The following is a 17,633-nucleotide window of genomic DNA, read 5'->3' as shown; positions in this document are numbered from 1 at the left end:
GACCATGGACCAAATACAAAATTAGTGAATTAAGATTTAATATAATAAAATTTTGGATCAAAACCTGATTAACCCGATTAAACACAATTAATTACTAAAATAAGTCGATCTTGAGTCAACCTGCTTAAGGTGCAATTAACCCCCATACATGTGTACATTTAAATTATATTTCACTAGAGATTTTCTTTAGGAAGATACATGGCTTTGGCTCTCCCACCTATTGAAAAATTAAAGCTCAATGTCAAAATCCGACAAGGGGGAGTTAGAAGATTCCCAGGAACACTATATAACACCAAAAACATTCATTCAATCATTAATGCTTCTACATTGGTTTATCTCTTTTAAACCGTGTAACTCTGTACAAGCCATTTATTGACAGAAATTCTTCAACTTTAAGCACAAAACAAACCAGAACTTACTCGTAGCTATCAATCAAAAAAAGAAAGGGACTAATTTCTCAGAGCTAAAAACCACTAACAAAGAGCACAAAGAGATCTAGTACCACCTTGAATCCCTAAAAGGATGAGAAAGGAAAGAAAAAGAAGATATGAAGGAAATGGGAGAAGTATTTTATGGAAAATCCTAGACTCTTGGATAGCGTGAGCGTCCTTTCTTCTTTAGAAAGTCAGGAATTTCCACTGACCCACCATCAGCAAAAGTGGGAGGTCGCCGGTTAATTCCAGAGCCAATGTCTCCTTGTGCTAGCTGACTAGCCTGCATATTGACAAAAACCCAGCAGAATTGGAAATGAGAGAGAGAGAGAGAGAGAGAGAGAGAGAGAGAGAGAGAGAGAGAGAGAGAGAAGAGAGAGAAGCAATACCTGGAGGGGCCTGCCTTCATTTTCTTCTTGGCGTTTGAATCCAGTAGCAATTAGAGTTATACTGACCTGAATGAAGTACCAAAACATATAAAATACATCATGTATTCAGATGAATAGAAGTTTACCCTGCTTATGTTAGTTTAAGCTAACATACTTGACCACTGAGTGACGGATCTATCACTGCTCCAAAGATTAAATTGGCAGTTGGGTCCACAAGGTCATATATAACCTCTGCTGCAGCATTTACCTGTGACAATACCCACATTGAAATTGAACAGAGAGAGAGATATTATCACATTGTTTGTAATAGAGCTTAACCGTAATGAGAAAGAGAAGATAGCAGAATTTCAAAACTGATAAGAATTTCAAGACAATTATATCTCAACCATGTAAATTCTATAGAGAAGATCAACAGAACTGATTCAATTTTAAGGCCGAGTGAGTATAATCTCCTTCCAAATATAATTTTTTTGTCTAGTTGGCTCTGAGGTAAGATATGAGGAATGAGATTGCAACATCTCTCCAGCAGGTTAAAATTAATAAATGAAATTTTAAATTTGAATGGGTAAAATATACTTCATAACAGCGTCAGCTTAATCTATAATTTAGGATGTGAAATTTAACAATCGAAAAAGAAAAGCCACGAGCAACACCAAGACGTCTACAAAAATTTAACAAAATGATAATATGTGAAGACAAGTTAAAAAGTATATGATTCATCCCATTTTTCAAGTAAATCAAGATATGCTGTTTAAATAATTGCTTAAATAAGTGGCCTGAGGTGCAACGCACCCTTTACAACAATTCATACAATCCATAAAGCACTTCATTCTAAGAATTGATAAATCCAACTTTAGACTGCAATATATTTGGTGTTACTCTTACCAGCATGACATCAAATCTCATGCACATGGGATTGTTTTCATAAAATGCCAAATAAAAGCAAGAGAGAAATACCTCAAATAAGGTCAAATCACTTCCACCAGTTATATTCCACACAATTCCAGTCGCCCTCTCAATACCAATATCTAGTAAAGGTGATTGTATGGCATTTAATGCGGCATCTCTCGCCCTGGTCTTCCCTACACAGAAACAAGCACCACAATTTTTTTTAGTGTTTTTTGTGCACACTTGATGAGAACAGACCAAAAATTCTAATAAAAGAAGCTCGATCAAAAGGTATCCTCAGGCAAATGAACTGCCAATAGCATGACAAGCTAAGCATCATTACAAAACCAACATATGCTTGGATATGAACAATCTGCTTCCTTCCAGTTCAATTTAAACATAAATTCTCATATACCAAAATATAAAAGTAGCAAAAACTATCTCTAGAAACTTTAGTGTGTACATGTATGACTATTTTTGAAAATCAAACAGCAAGCAGTGCAAGGACTGCTATTTAACAACCTCGATTACTTTTTGAAGGCCAATAAGCATAGGACCTGCACTTGTAGACTTTTTGCCAAACCCACTATTGCATTACATATCCTTGCATACTTTGACAACTGCAAACTGAATTTGAAAACTAACTAATCCACGCAGCACTCAAAAGTGGGTTGAAAATGGGTAAAGTAAAGGATATCCAGTTAGAAAGGGATAACTTCTATTTCGTTTCTCAACAATTATTGCAATGCCCAGTCCATGGGCAGCCATCATTCACCAGTTCACTTTTCTGACAATAGGAAGGTTGTGTTACAATTCACTTTGGCAACATGTTTGCAATGATTATTAGAAAAACTGATCCTAGGCAAGATAAGCCCCCTTCCAGATTTTTGGTCGTACCAAACACCGGAAAATTAGGAAAAATGTTTTACAAAAAGGATTTAATGTCGAAACAAATAGAGCCTAAGTTCATGTTTCTAGTGAAAATCCAACTACTTTAGTCCATTGGCTGTGAGTAATTTTCCCAGTTCGTAAACATTGTGTCCAGATTTTCAGCTGTTGTTAGACCTTACCAACCCCCCCCCCCCCCCCCCCCCCCCCCCCCCCCCCCCGATTTGGTTAGGAAAGAGTCAGAGGTAAGAAAAGCCCCAATAACCATCCTGACCAACAATAAATATCATGTTACCTTCTCATCTTAAATTACAGTTAGACCAAGAACAGATTGAGAACCATTCCTGATATAATTTGTATCACTTTACAGGAACATTTTAAAATATATAAGTAAATAGAAAGCACAAAATCAAACAAGTTTTTCTTCTATGAGAATCAATACAGTAAATCTGGTTTAGGAAAAGATTGTTCCTAACTCATGATTATAGATTTTAACACGATATAAAAATCCTAATTTTTCTTGTAAGAATTAGCTTGAAATTACCAGTTGCAGTTCCTATTCCCATCAATGAAGAACCTGCATTTGCCATTATAGCTCGCACATCAGCAAAATCCACATTTACTAGTCCTGGTATCTGCAATCAAGGTGACTCACCACTAATTAGAGTGCAGAATCATAACTCTCAAAAACGGTAAAAGAATTATAAAGCAATAGTCATCGATGCTGTTCACCTAAACAAATTAAAGATGTATCAGATATATCATTCACCAATGCAATGCTCATAAAATATTGCTCGCATTGAGACCTCCATAAATACATTTAGAGAAATTTATGCACATCAAGGAGTTTCAGCATCCAAAAGCTAAAGGTTAACATAAAACTGCAATTTTACCTCATTATCCAATGCAATATGGTGAGAGATTTTAGGGAAATGCTTTTTGTCCAACAGTAACAGAAGTAACTAAGTATTTATTTCAGCATATAGGCTATCACTAATTGAGATGCTTTCAAAGAGAATGCTAACATACCTTTCCAACAATCTTTGCATCATTCTCTATGATTATGAATAAAATTCTAAGGAATCAACAATCAATATTGTGGTCTATGGGAATACAAAGAAAGGTAATGACATATCAAGGATCTTCTCTTTTTTGTTCTTTTTTCTTTTGTTCCCTTATCTATTGATTAATTTAGCATTGCTACTACTAATAGCACACTACTACTACTACTTTTACTATTTTTATTGTGTTAACCACAGAAGTAAAGAATATAAAGTTCTTATAACAGGTTCTTTGGATCACATACCGTAATTATGTCAGAGATACCACGAACACCTTGACGAAGAATATCATCAGCAAGGTTAAATGCTTCTGTTACTGGGGTAGACTGGGTAACTGCGGTCAATAACTTGTCATTTGGAATGACTATCAGCGTGTCAACATTGTCTCTTAAAGCTGCAGTTCCTTCCTGGGCTTGAACTGCCCTCCTTCGTCCCTCAAAAGAGAAAGGGGTTGTGACAATACCAACAGTCAATATACCCATTGACTTTGCAACCCCAGCAATTACAGGAGCTCCACCAGTGCCAGTTCCTCCGCCCATTCCAGCCTGCACATATAGAAGTTGGAAGTCCTAGATAAGAAAAAGATACGAGCACTGCACAAACACATAGAGCTGCTAGCACATGCCATCTTAGTTTTTAACAAAACAAATCCTATGATTCATGGACAGGGACACAAGTTTTGCGTGTGACATAGATACCTATTTTTGGACACAGCAACCATCTAATAACTTTATAACATTAGAGAACAGATATGAACATAGCCAAAATCCCAAAACATATAAGAACATAAATTTTGAAGAAAATATGATGTTAATGTACATAATGCTACAGCTCAGATTCTTTCAAGATTTAAGAATAACAGATCCACTAAATCTAGATAGTTGGGAGCAAAACAAGAAAAAGAAAGTATTGGATGTTGACAAACTTAGAGCAGATGAAAGCACAGTAAACCTAAATATTAAAAGAAATAAACAATGTAGATGGGTCCATATTCTCAAATAAACCCAATCCATCAGTACGCTTTGCTGATTTGCATCCCAACTAATAGAATGTGTAGTTAATAGGGAATCAGTGCCAATTGGAAGGAGAAGGGGTGTCAAAATTAAGGAATTATCTAACAGAAAAGAAGTCTTTTCACACACCCATAACAATAATTGATGAGAAAATAAAGATACTCCATCTGATATTATTCTAGGCAAGCCACACTGAGATGGCCCACTCACCGTGTGACCAGAATATTAACCTGCTTTTTCCGATTTTATAAGATTTTTCCTCTTATTTGTAATGATAGTCCAAGACTGTTAAGTATTAGAAATGAGCAGATAAAACACATAAAAAGTGGTCTTACAGTCAGAAAACATCAACAATAATACAACAATATAAAACAGTTTCCGCTGGAAAAAAAAAAAGAAAGTCATAATGGCTGAAGAGAAGTTAAACCTACCGTAACAAAGACCATGTCTGATCCATAAAGTGCCTCTTCTATTGATTCTTTGCTTTCTTTCGCAGCATTCATGCCAATCTCTGGGTTCCCACCAGCACCAAGACCCCTAGTAAGCTCTTGACCAATTTGCAAACGGTTCTCAGGAAATACAGGTGACATTTTCATGGCTTGAACATCGGTGTTGACAATCCAGAACTCCACACCCTTCATTGCACTCTCTATCATGCGGTTAACTGCATTAGATCCACCACCTCCAACACCAATAACTTTGATCTTAGCTTCATTGTGATTATTTGGGCTAGAAGTGTCCCCTAAACTCTCTGTGACAGTGCCTCCTGAATTATCCCTTCTTGGGTTGTTCGCAGAATTGTTCCCATCCCCTCTAAGCAATGAAACTTCAGGGTGTAGATTCAGAAAAGGATCTTTACTGTGATAAGGACTGACACTCTGGGATTTGGCACAACACTTAAAATGAGGGGAAGTTGACTTTTGGCGACAACCCAAAAATCCATTCTTCTCCTCAGACATTTTCACACAGCAGGCTCTACCAAAGTGATTCTCAATTGATACTCTTCCCCCAAGAACAGTTAACACCCCGGTTGGGTTTCGAGTACTAGAAGGCATCAAACTCGTACTCATATAAGTAGTCATCATGTAATGGCGAAACTCGAGAGAAAAGAAAGCTAACACTGCGTCAAGAAATTTCAAGACCACAAATGGCTTAAATTCCGAATTTTAGACCTGTTAATAAAAAAACAGACGATCAAAACAGTACCCGGCAATAATTAGAACACCACATTTTGGAACTTACAGTCTATATCTGATTGGGAGAGACCGAATAAGCGCTAAAACAAAATCAATCTCAGAAATCATATCATAAACATCAGATTAGTCACGAAACACAAGAACCCAGAAATGTAGTATGTTTGTAACCCCGAGAACAGTAGAGAATAGAATGAGGCAGGTGCCCCAGAATCAATGAGAATCCCAGCAACAATCACCAAATTCTGCGTGCTCATACAGCCTAGAGCGACTACAGTACTAAAATGAGACACCATTTTGAACAAGAAATTCAGAAGAGAATTAACTCCAAAAATCATCAACAAAATGCATCGAAATGAAGCAAGAAAGCAAAAACGGCACCTGGGTTCTAGAGAAAGAGACCTGTGACAGCTGAGCCCGAGGAAACAGAGAGAGCAAACCTCCTAGAAGCATTTGGGTGCTGAGCTCATGAGGTCCAATTGGGGGTTTAGTACTTTAGTCACTGTTTGGTTACTTAGCTTTCCAATTGAGGGTTTTTTAGTCACTATTTGGTTTGCCCTCCCTATCTCTTTCCGTTGATAATGAAGCTCTTTCGGCCAGCAACGAAAATCTCGTGCCAATGACGTGGCAGTGTCTACTATTGCCATGTCAGCAGAGTCAATTTTTTTTTTTTTTTTTTTTTTTTTTTTAATTATTTTTTTAACAAAACCACCCAACCAAATGGTCTTTTGAGAGAAGTTGTGAGCACCAAATTCTATAAATTTAGTGGTCACGTTGGTTGCGAGTATTTGGTCCACCCCTAATGACAATGACCTCGAGGGTAGTCACTCTACTCTAAAGGTTTGGTGGAATGATCGACTATTCTTTAATTTAAGGGAGGGTCGACCACCCGTTAAAAGGGTTAGAGGTGGTTATTCGGCATAAAATGCTAGGCTTGTCTAATAAGACATGTACAATTTTTTTATTTATTCATTATTTTGAATTTCTATACCAAAAATCTTTCTAGTCATACTAAAATATTTCATTTTAGATTCGCTACTAAATTAGGCCTTTAAATTATTAATCTATGCTTTATTCTATACGTACAGTACCAATTATATAAAAATTCCATTATAATTTTTTCTTTATTTCCAGTTATACTGACTCTCAGAATAATCATGTCTAGTCATAAAGATTAAAGATACCAAATTTTGGCACTGCTATGTAAAAAATTGCTTCAAACTATAGAAATATTTGTTTAACCCATAATCGCGGCTCTGCACAAAACTATAGAAATATTTGTTTAACCCATCTTTAATTGATGTATATAAATCTTTTTTTTTTTTTTTTTTTAATATGTCCACATTTGAGATAAATGAGAGATTCGAACTGGTGACCTCTACTTCATAAAACGTAATTTTCAGTCGATTAATGCCCCGTTTGTTTCGGCGTAAAATGGTTTTTATCGTAAAATAATTTTGGGGAAGTCATTTTTCAGAAAAATATTTTTCGTCGAAATCATTTTTCGGTGTTTGGCGCATACGGAAAATTACAAATATTTTTTATATTTTAATTTAATCATATTAATTTAAAAAATTAAATTTTATTCACAAAATAAAAAATATTAATATAAAATAATATAAAAATATTTTTTAAAATTTGGCATATACAAAATCCGGCAAAAGTTGCCGGAATCTGGCACAAAACGGCCGAATCCCGGCCAGCTGACCGGAAACCGGCCGTCCTGGCCAGTATCCCGGCCAGACGGCCGGATCCGTCCAAGATTCCGACCAGATGGCCGAATCTCCGGCTTTCTGACCGGAATCCGGCGACATCTGCCGGACGTCCCCGGATTCCGGCTTAATTTGTCGAATTCCGGCACCGACCGGAGTCGGAATCTAACTTCTCGAAATTCGGCAATAGTCAACTGCTTGAACGTAAAGGTCGACTACGTTGTTTAAAAAAGAATCGATTGCATCTACTATTTACGGAAAATGATTTACGCTTTTAAAAAGCGTAAATCATTTTCTAAAATGATTTACGCTTTTAAAAAGCGTAAATCATTTTCTAAAATTTATTAAGCATTTTTGGTCAAACGGAAATCATTTTCCGGTTAACCATTATTTTCGCTCCTACCAAACACCGGAAAATACCGAAACCATTTTCCAGAAATCATTTTACGCTGAAACAAACGGAGCATAAGTTACTTCTTAAGGACAATTGATATTATATAAAATCTAGTCATAAAGCTTGGATTAGAATTTTCAATAATTTGTTTTATAAATTGCTAATAATTTATACAGTCCATTGTGAGTCTTATGAAACATGTTTGTCCAAATAAATTTGAAATTGTCTTACCATTTATTATGACAGATAAATATCTTGTGAGTTCTATTATATTTATTGTCAAAATTATTAACTATTTGAACAAAAATTTGCTAAAAATCCTTACCTCTATCATGATCATCATGCAGTAAAATTGTGTTTGACTTTGAGTTGTTATTGCTCAATAGTTAAGGGCGTGTTTGAGTGTTCATTTTTTTGCATTATATATATTATTTTTTTTATATTCAAAATTGTGAATAATGAGAAAACATATTTTTTAAAATTATGTTTTGATGGCTTATAAAATCTATTGACAAAATTGACTGTGAGAAATTTTTATTCTGAGAATAAAAATTAAAAATGGATTTAACCAACGGACAATACTTTTGAAAAACACTTCTTAACCGTAACAATCCCCTCCAAAGTAAATCTCAGCTATACAGGATGTCAAAAACACTTTTTCAATTCGCAATAAAAATTGACTTATAAAATATAAGCCGATATCACTAGAGCGTTCTCGAAGAAGATAACGAAATTACCGTCGTGGCGGCATTGGGGGATCAGAGGATTCGGAAAAAATCACTATGGCTTCTCGAATTCTCGCAGCCGCTGCAGAGAAGATCGGAACAGCAGCAGCGAAGCGCCAAGCGCTGACGTTGACGGACGCTGCCGCCGCCAGAATACGCAACCTGCTACAGCAGCGCCAGCGGCCCTTCCTCAAACTGGGCGTCAAGGCTCGCGGCTGCAACGGCTTGTCGTACACTCTCAACTACGCAGGTGGATCTCCATGAACTTGCAGTTTAATCTCACATTTGCATTTGGGCCTTTTAGTTTTTCGATGATCTTTAAATTTTAAAGCTTTAGTTTGTTTGTAATTGCAAATAATTAGGGAATATGAAAGGGTGTATTTGATGAAGCTAAGATTTTTGCACTATGAAGTATGAAGTATCATATGTTAACTGTTTAGTAACGCAAAGATGTGGTTTGTAGAATAATCTGGCTTGACTTTGATTTAATCACTGGGATCTGAAATGAATGTTAGTGCTCTCAACAGTGTTGTTATTATTGCTATTGTGCTTATTATTGGGTGTGATTATGTTCTATGGTACGGTAAAAGAACGAAGCTTTGAGGAAATTATGGCCTTGGTTTAACTTGGGAAAGGATCAATTTGCTATGAATCTAAGTTATCTTAAAGTTCCCTGTAATCCTCATTTAAACATAAATGTTCGGTTGGTGTAGCAGATTTTGACACAGCGATCCAACATAACTTAATCACATAGATTTTTGGTTTTAGCTGTCCTCTTGATAAATGAGTATTCAGAGATCTTGATCATATGGGATTGGGTTCGGGTTAGTGGTTGATAGTATAGAAGTATGCTTAAGGACTCTGATTAGATTTGTATTCTCGGGTTTGATGATTTTCAGCAAAGAAAGTTCGTTTCTTTCCTTTTTCTGGCTGTTTAGTGAACAGGACCAGCCCTCTGGTGGTGGTTTTGATCTCTATTGCTCTCTAAATATCTCTACTACCGAACAGATCCATGCTGCAAACAAGAAGCATAAGGGGTCTGTGGGAAATGCTATTTTCAACTTCTTTTTTAATATCTTTTTCTTTGTTGTTTCTTTCTAAAATTCACCGCCTCTTTGAGTAGCCTTATGGGTTATTATGTACCATATTGGCTTAGTAAGGAGGCAAAGAGTAATGGACTAATTATTGGTCTTCTTAGGGCTTTTGAGTGGACTCTTTGTTCTTCGATTGATAGTCCTCCAAGCAGCCTTAGGACATAATCTATGGCATGTATCCTTCCTAAGAGCAGCAGATTGTCTCTCCTATAAACTGGAAGTGGACTAATACAGCCCTTCAGTTCAGACACAGGCAAAAAAGCAAGATGGTGCGTGTTGTATAGCTTCACCGTCACGAAGGAGCACTTCTTTTCATCGTTCCTTTCCTAGATGCCTTTGGATAGTTTTCCTTATCGTTTCTCATTTTAAGTTTTTTGTTTTGTTGTTTTTTAATACGAGAACCCACAGATATACATAAGAAGAAATTATTTGAATTAAGGTCAAACTTGCATCTCGATTTTCCTTGTCAATGGATACAGATGTAAAATCATGCTGTAGGAAGTGTGTTGGTAGCAACCATCTATGTCAAACTTCAATTTAAAACATTTTAGGTTGATAAAGATCTTGTTGAAGTTTGAAGAAAAAGCCACTAGAAAACCATGTACTTTGTGATTTGAGATGAGAATCAGTTGAAACCTTGTATTGATGCTTCAAGTCTATGTGGAAGTAAACTAAGATGTTTAGTATAAAAGAAGTATGTTGCTGAATCTTTTAGTCTGACTTAAAAAAAAAAAAAGAATCTTTTATTCTGTAATCTAGACAGGTTGACTTTCCTATGATCTGGTGTGCTCCTTGTATTGATGCCAACAGTAAAATGATTATGCATGTTAATGGGTGAAATAACTTCATGATAAACTTCCAGCCATATGGATGTGTTATTCTTCTATCTAACCAAAAAGAACTGATTTTTTTTTAATTCCTTTTATTTTCTTGAAAGTATTTAATTAAAGCGGTTCTTAGTTTCATTTTGCTTATCAATGTGATAGATGAGAAAGGGAAGTTTGATGAATTGATTGAGGACAAGGGTGTGAAGATACTGATTGATCCAAAGGCCCTCATGCATGTAATTGGGACCAAGATGGATTTTGTAGATGACAAGCTCAGGTATACTCATTTTTTCATGTTTTTCTTTTTATTATTTAATTATTATTATTATTATTTTTCTGGTTTGTGGGGAGGGGAAAGGGTGGTGTTTATAAACATTGTTCACTTTGACTATGTGATATATCCTCTTTTTGCTCTCTCTGTGTAATGGAGTGTATTTGGATCTGAATCACCATTCCACATGAAGCAAAATAAGCAATTATTACCTATTCCCTAGATTGTGTTTGCTGAGGTTGTGCCATTCTGGAAATGGAATTTGAATCCCTCCATTTTATTGCTTTGGTCTGGCCATAGGATATACCTGTGTCAGAATGAAATTCAGCACTTGCACTGGCTTACTGATAGGAGGAAATATGCCTCCAACCTCCTCGTACTCTCTCTCTCTCTCTCTCAAGGGGCTCTTAGCAGAACCACCATCCATGCTGAATGTTAAATAGCTTGATAACCTCATCCACCCACTTAGGTGCTTTCTCTCCCTCTCTCTCTCTCTCTCTCTAAATGAATAAACTCGCAAGCCAGAGGGAGTGGTCACTGATTTATGTATTACACAGTGGAACAAATTGAGGACCTGACTGGTTCAGTCTGCACTAGAAAGAGAGAAAGAGTCTTTGGTGTGACCTTGATAGATATTTCTAACATTTGACTCGATCAAATTCTTTTATCTGATATGCCGCTAGTACTAATATGAATGAAATATCCCTTTTGCTTAATTTTGTGGTAGTTATATGCTTTTTCCTATTGCTGTTACATCACTGAGTTTGCATCTATTTCAAATTGTACCTCATATTGTTCCTCGTCAGGTCTGAGTTCATATTTGTCAATCCGAACTCTAAAGGGCAGTGTGGCTGCGGTGAATCTTTCATGACAACTTCCAATCCTCCAGCTGCAAAGCAGGGCACTGGTTAACACTTATGTTGAACTTGTGATGGATCAAGACTCTAAGGAACCCTTCATTTTATACTTCTATTACTCCCGTTGGTGACATCTTGTAGCAGCCACACTAACAGGTCCTTCAGTGTATACATTCTTCTCTGAAACCGATGCTAATTGGGCTTACAAGAACTTTCTATAATCCTGCCATATATGCTTTGCTGATGTAAATGTTATAGCGGAAAGAACTGGAACGTCTTAAAGCAGTTGTCATGTAAAATCTGTTTGAAATGAAACTGGTTTTCATTACCATCACATGCCCATGACCATCTGTGCTAATTTTGGCTTCAGTATCACTTTCTTCTTAATTCCTGAAAAGCTGAAGCTAATATGGTTTCTAAGAACAATGGTACACACTAACATTGGCCTATCTATTTGTTATGTGTCATGTGTGTATAAAATTATTTCTATTTCATGACTACTACTCTCGAAAAATGTTGGGACACCGCACTCCTATCCTACTTGGTGGTGCCACATCACATCTTGTAATTTTTTTTTTTTCCTAACAGAAGTTAATGGGTACTGTCATATCAATCCAATAGGATGGGGTGAGATGAGTGTATTTACCATAACTACAAAAAAGAAAAAAAAAAATGAGAGTAATATTATTCTTCACACTAAATTTTTATACTAGCTTTATACTAGTTAATGTGAAAAATTTTAATTGGCCTTTTATATTAGTCACTTAAAAAAAGATATATGATATGATATAAAAAGCCAATTAAAGATATATCATATATGATATGTTTATGACTTTTATATAACTTTTTTCTTTTTTTTTAAAAAAAATGTTAGCTACTTTCAAACACCAAATTAGCCGATGTGAAAATATATTGACTTTACTAAAAAAGAACAAAAAAAAATAATAATAATTACCTTTTTTTTACAATAAAAAAAAAATAATAATAATAATTAGTAGACTTTGCATAGTGTGAACCGTGATCGAAGTGAGATAGTGTGGTGTATAAAATATGAGTAATGTTACACATCATCCTCTTGTTCTTCTTTTGTCCTCCCAAATTTGATGTGGCTCTTAAAATCACCATTGAATTTATGATAGATCATTATTGAATTTTGATCCAATGGTGATTTTAAGAGCCACATCAATTTTGGGAGGACAAAAGGTGGACAAGAGGATTATGTGTAGCATTACTTATAAAATGAGTAATGCTACACATCATCCTCTTGTGCTCCTTTTGTCCTCCCCAATTTGATGTGGCTCTTAAAATCACCATTGAATTTATGATAGATCATTATTAAATTTTGATCCAATGGTGATTTTAAGAGCCATATCAATTTTGAGAGGACAAAAGGTGGACAAGAGGATTATGTGTAGCCCCTTGCTCGTTGAGTCCTCCGACGAAGTCCCAAACACATTGACCCTTGTCCCTTTTACACGCCTCTCTCTCTCTCTCTCTCTCTCTCTCATTTACGATTGGGGCACGACTTTGTAACTACGGAGCACTGGTTTTCGATTTTCTGGGAGATCATGGTCGTCCCAGTCTCCTGGTAAGCCGCCCTTACTTCTGTTTTGTGTTTATTAGTTCTGCATATAAACTTATTTTCTTTTTGATTGTGGAAATTACATAGATGAAAATGTGATTGAAATCTGATCGAATGTATTATTTCCCGATTTCTGAAGTGTGATTGGATTTCATGGGAACATATTGTTTGTTTCATTGTTTTCGGGTCCATAATCTCTGGGAACTTGTGAAGTTTGAATCGTTCTGTGATACCCAGAAGATGTATCCTGTTCTCGTTTTCTCTACTGGCTTTTGGGACTTATTTCTGCGTGCCAATGATTTTCACTGATTGAATCTCAAATTCTGGGTTGGGTTTTATCGCAAAGATACTTGTAAATATTGATCTGGGTTTTTGCAGAATTTTTGTTTGAAGACAATTATGACTTTATGCAACTTTGGCATGTTGAAATTTGGTTCTGATAAATTATGGTCCTTTTGCATTTCTGCTCTGAGAATATCAGATGGTAGGCTTGGCCTTTCTCCATGTTCATTTCTGGAAGCAATAGCTGCTCTCAGTCTTCTCTGGGTATGGAGCGGCTTCCTGTTGAAGTCGTTGGTAACATACTGTCGTGGCTTAGGGCTGCTCGAGATGTGGTGATTGCGTCCACAACTTGTAGAAAATGGAGAGAGGCTTGTAGGAACCACCTCCACACTCTCTCGTTCAATTCCAATGATTGGTCAGTCAATCATGATCTAACAACGAGTAGATTGGAGATTATTATAACACAAACGATATTCCAAACCGCAGGGCTGCAGTGTTTATCGATTTTTATGGACGGTGTTGATGAGTTCTCGGCTGCCCCTGTGATTGCTTGGCTCATGTATACTAGGGACACTTTGCGTGAACTACATTATAATGTAAGGACTAGTCCTAATGTTAATATTATAGAGAAAAGTGGCCGACAAAAGCTGGAAGTATTGGCGTTGGCTCATAATTCTATAACGGGTATTGAACCCAGTTATCAGAAATTTCCTTGCCTGAAGTCACTTTCGTTGAGTTATGTCAGCATCTCGGCATTGGATTTGAGCCTTCTGCTCACTGCATGTCCAAAACTTGAGATTTTGGCTCTTGTTAAACTGGAAATTGCAATGTCAGATGCACAGGCTACTATGGAACTGAGCAGTCCCACATTGAAGGAACTCTATGTTGAAACAATCAGTTTGGACAAGTTTTTGTTGGAGGCTGATAGCCTTGAGAAGCTGCACTTGAAAGATTGTCCCCTTGAGTGTTTTGAGCTTATTGGCAAGGGGACCTTGAGGGTTCTGAAGATTGATGATGTAAGTGTAGTCCATCTTGATATTGGTGAGAACACAGAAAATCTTGAGGTCGTGGATGTTAGCAACTTCACAATGATTTGGCCGAAGTTTTTCCATATGATCTCTAAATCATCAAAGTTGAGGAGGCTTAGGCTGTGGAGTGTTGTGTTTGATGATGAGGACGAGGTTGTGGATGTGGAGACTCTTTCAGATTGCTTCCCTCAGTTGAGTCACCTGTCCTTAAGTTATGATCTAAGAGCTGAAGTACTTCTCTATGGCTTGCAGGGGTCATCTCATTTGGCGAATCTTGTTGTGTTAGAACTTGGATGGACAGTAATTACTGATTTCTTCTCAGAGTGGGTAGCAGGACTCTTAGAAAGATGCCCCGATTTGAAAAAGTTGGTCATTTATGGTGTTGTTTCCGAGGCCAAAACCCCTGAAGAGTGCCACATCCTTGCCAACTTCACCTCATCCATTGTAAGCCTCATGAGAAAATATATGCATGTAGATGTTCAATTTGAGTATGAATAGAAACTAAGATAACTGCATTGATGGCTGTCCAAGTTTTGGTTGGTTATGAGTAGTACTAGAAGGTTTTGTGATACTCCATGAAGAAGATTTTTGTCATCAACACTTGTCCATTTCTAGAAATCTGGAACATGCTTCTTTCCACTCCAAATAAATTTTCAATTCTGATCAATTGTAGATTTGCGGATTCATTACTAAGAGAGATGAGTTTACTCATTTATTTGTATGTTCCATACTATCATTTGTTTTTATGTGAATATCCATGTTACAAGAGATGGAGTTGGTCTGCAATTTTTTTTTTCTTATAAATTTATTCAATAAGGTGTCCTGCAAGAATGCTTATGATGTGATCCACATTGAGGATAATTTTTTCAATGTGAAATAAAAATGTTAAATGGGTTTATTGTTGCCGCATGGTAAATATATTATCACGTCATTTAAAATTGGTGCCGTATATACTTTTAGATACAACAAAACAAAATCTAAACCGTAGAATAATCTTAAAATAGATAAGATCCTGTTCCTGTTGACATGGTGGGTTACTTTTTTATCCATTTAACTAGAACCGAGTCACCTCTTTGGGTTTACTTCTGTCTACTTCTTTTTGGGCTGAGCATTGTTTGATTTAGATTTCTAGAAAGGTCCAAGTAAATTAAGGTTAAGTAGGAACTTCAAGCCCTAGAAACTTTAGGGTTTACTAAATCTATGGTTGTCATTGGAAGATTGCAGCTTTCCCCCTTCCTCTATTACTGATCTTGTTTCCCCATTTTTTGTATTGTGACTATTTTATCAGGAAAAAAAAAAGAAGAAGAAAAAACCGGTCCAACTTATTTATTTATCTTCTGGGATGAATAATTCAAACTTATTAACATATAATTCAATGTGTTTGATGACATTCTGGTTGGACCGGGTTGGTCTCAATCCATAGCATTAGGGTCTGAGAAAAAATAAACATTGTCACACTTGGTAGCCTGAAAACCTTCAGCAACTGTTCCATTGGAGCTCAATGGTACCTTCAATGGACAATCGATGTTCTGCGGCTTGAATCGGAGAGTTTTGATCTTACCGTACTTGATCCTTATCTTGACGGAGAGATTTATATCAATATTATAAAAACCAGCACTCTTCTCGGAATCAAACTTTGAAAGGTCCCGAGTCCCAAGCGATAGGACTTGTTGCCCTTCAAAAACCGGCCTTAGAACACTAGTATTCTTGTGGCCTTGGTAAAATGGAGTCAAACTGACCGTAGAGAGCCAATTCTTTCCATAGTAAGCAATGGCTTCGATGCGGTCGTAGTATATTCCCACCCTCTTGTTGGAGTTTCTGAGGGTGATGTTGAGTGCCAGTTTATAGTTGAGCGTGTTGTTAGCGGCAGCGGCGGTGTAATTGAATTGTGTGAGCGAGGCCTCAGTGACGTGAAATTTCACCTCGCTGGGAGAGAATATAAGCCAGAAGATGAAGCCCCCAACGACGAAGATGAAAGTGGCTGTGTAGAAGAACCAGAAGATGCTCTTGGAAAGGCACCAGCCGTCACACCTTCCATTCATAGCTTGGAACTCAAGAGCGAAGGGGTCTTTTTCTTGATAGCAATGATGGGGCTTTATTTTATAGCCTTGAAACTTGAAAGCGAGGAGAGTGAAGCCCTCGCAGCTTCTCCATGTGCTCGATCGTGTGAAAGGAATATTGCTGTCTAAAGTCAGCGCTGTTGCCTTAAACTTCTAGGAAAGATTTGCAGGGACTGGAAGACGTAGTCTTACACGGTTGCGAGAAGAGATGAGCTAGGAAGGCATTTCTTTGTAACTTCCAAAAGCCGTTGAAGATCGCATTGTTCCCTGCTTCTGCTTGCTAGCAACTGTAGAAGACGAGGAATTTTTATTTTTATTTTTATTTTTTTTAAAAAAAAAAAACATGAGAAGAAAAAACCAGCGAGCTTACCTCTCCATAATTATCAAAATGTATGTATTTTTGCGACGGAGGATGATTAGGTTATCAATGGGGGTTGGTTCTTCGATGATCACCAAATGCGACTTTGAGTTATTTGATAAGACTTAAGAAAGAAATTATTAGAATTGCCTGTTGCTTTCTTTTCCTGTTTGAGTTGAAGAGAAACAAAAGCAAGACTTGTAAGAATTACTACTGCAAACAACTTCCATATGAATGAGAACCTTTTATCCAATCAAATGTTTCATGCATATATAGTTCAACTGTATGTACGTGTATGCCTGCAAACAGCAAATGTTTTCCTTAAATCTGCTATTTCAATTCATAATTCTAAGTAACTAAACTTATGTAACGATTAGATACTAGCTAGTTCCAGTACTGCTGCTAAGGAGGTGTGCGTGTGTGAGAAGGGGAAGCCACTTTTACAAGCGGTTGTGAGTGCTCTAATAAGTAACTAAAGAATATTAGGTAGTTCCACTGCTACCAAGGGCATTTCTTTTTCTTTTCTTTTGGGGGTTGTTTAATATATATAATATAAAACAATATTGCATGTGCTTTTTTC

The 17,633-nt window shown here is 36.6% G+C and overlaps 4 protein-coding genes and 1 non-coding gene across 8 annotated transcripts; 3 read left to right on the top strand and 2 right to left on the bottom strand.

Moving 5' to 3' along the window:
- Positions 1-287: 287 nt before the first annotated feature.
- Positions 288-6,416, bottom strand: LOC133873743 (cell division protein FtsZ homolog 2-1, chloroplastic-like). 3 transcript variants are annotated; one of them, XM_062311491.1, is made up of 8 exons: positions 6,266-6,416; positions 5,102-5,842; positions 3,903-4,202; positions 3,141-3,231; positions 1,778-1,902; positions 975-1,067; positions 821-886; positions 288-714 (listed from the first exon to the last, which is right to left on the bottom strand). In XM_062311491.1, the coding sequence occupies exons 2-8, from the start codon at positions 5,753-5,755 to the stop codon at positions 583-585; spliced, it is 1,461 nt and encodes a 486-aa protein (XP_062167475.1). In that variant the 5' UTR covers positions 5,756-5,842; positions 6,266-6,416; the 3' UTR covers positions 288-582. The 3 variants fall into 3 exon arrangements, with proteins under 3 accessions (XP_062167475.1, XP_062167474.1, XP_062167477.1); XM_062311490.1 differs by having other exon boundaries at positions 6,245-6,406; XM_062311493.1 differs by lacking the exon at positions 6,266-6,416 and adding an exon at positions 5,913-6,198.
- A 2,231-nt stretch (positions 6,417-8,647) lies between these two features.
- LOC133872245 (iron-sulfur assembly protein IscA-like 1, mitochondrial) lies at positions 8,648-12,074 on the top strand. The gene is made up of 3 exons (XM_062309705.1): positions 8,648-8,944; positions 10,775-10,892; positions 11,693-12,074. Exons 1-3 carry the CDS (start codon positions 8,752-8,754, stop codon positions 11,796-11,798), a joined length of 417 nt encoding a protein of 138 aa, XP_062165689.1. The 5' UTR covers positions 8,648-8,751; the 3' UTR covers positions 11,799-12,074.
- Positions 9,840-9,953, top strand: LOC133874429 (small nucleolar RNA U19). The gene has a single exon (XR_009901289.1). It is a non-coding gene; the product is annotated as a small nucleolar RNA U19 (small nucleolar RNA).
- Positions 12,075-13,185: 1,111 nt separating the features above from the next.
- Positions 13,186-15,346, top strand: LOC133873946 (F-box/LRR-repeat protein At1g67190). 2 transcript variants are annotated; one of them, XM_062311751.1, is made up of 2 exons: positions 13,186-13,331; positions 13,807-15,346. In XM_062311751.1, the coding sequence occupies exon 2, from the start codon at positions 13,829-13,831 to the stop codon at positions 15,131-15,133; it is 1,305 nt and encodes a 434-aa protein (XP_062167735.1). In that variant the 5' UTR covers positions 13,186-13,331; positions 13,807-13,828; the 3' UTR covers positions 15,134-15,346. The 2 variants fall into 2 exon arrangements, with proteins under 2 accessions (XP_062167735.1, XP_062167736.1); XM_062311752.1 differs by having other exon boundaries at positions 13,188-13,331; positions 13,704-15,346.
- Positions 15,347-15,952: 606 nt separating this feature from the next.
- On the bottom strand, positions 15,953-16,719 carry LOC133873947 (NDR1/HIN1-like protein 10). The gene has a single exon (XM_062311753.1). It carries the CDS (start codon positions 16,675-16,677, stop codon positions 16,048-16,050), a length of 630 nt encoding a protein of 209 aa, XP_062167737.1. The 5' UTR covers positions 16,678-16,719; the 3' UTR covers positions 15,953-16,047.
- Between the last annotated feature and the right edge of the window lie 914 nt (positions 16,720-17,633).

This window comes from Alnus glutinosa, chromosome 7 (assembly GCF_958979055.1).
Source record: "Alnus glutinosa chromosome 7, dhAlnGlut1.1, whole genome shotgun sequence".
NCBI lineage: Eukaryota > Viridiplantae > Streptophyta > Magnoliopsida > Fagales > Betulaceae > Alnus > Alnus glutinosa.
The sequence above is the reverse complement of the archived record's forward strand: the minus strand, read 5'-3'. Positions and strand labels throughout refer to the sequence as shown.

Bases quoted from the DNA above. Each gene is read 5' to 3' on its own strand.
- LOC133873743 (XM_062311491.1), bottom strand. From the start codon at position 5,755: ATGATGACTACTTATATGAGTACGAGTTTGATGCCTTCTAGTACTCGA. The intron at 3,232-3,902 runs GTATGTGATCCA...CCTTGATTGCAG, and splicing joins GTATCTCTGACATAATTACG to ATACCAGGACTAGTAAATGT. The intron at 1,068-1,777 runs GTATTTCTCTCT...GTATTGTCACAG, and splicing joins GTGATTTGACCTTATTTGAG to GTAAATGCTGCAGCAGAGGT.
- LOC133872245 (XM_062309705.1), top strand. From the start codon at position 8,752: ATGGCTTCTCGAATTCTCGCAGCCGCTGCAGAGAAGATCGGAACAGCA. The intron at 8,945-10,774 runs GTGGATCTCCAT...TCAATGTGATAG, and splicing joins GTACACTCTCAACTACGCAG to ATGAGAAAGGGAAGTTTGAT. The intron at 10,893-11,692 runs GTATACTCATTT...GTTCCTCGTCAG, and splicing joins TTTGTAGATGACAAGCTCAG to GTCTGAGTTCATATTTGTCA.
- LOC133873946 (XM_062311751.1), top strand. From the start codon at position 13,829: ATGTTCATTTCTGGAAGCAATAGCTGCTCTCAGTCTTCTCTGGGTATG.
- LOC133873947 (XM_062311753.1), bottom strand. From the start codon at position 16,677: ATGAATGGAAGGTGTGACGGCTGGTGCCTTTCCAAGAGCATCTTCTGG.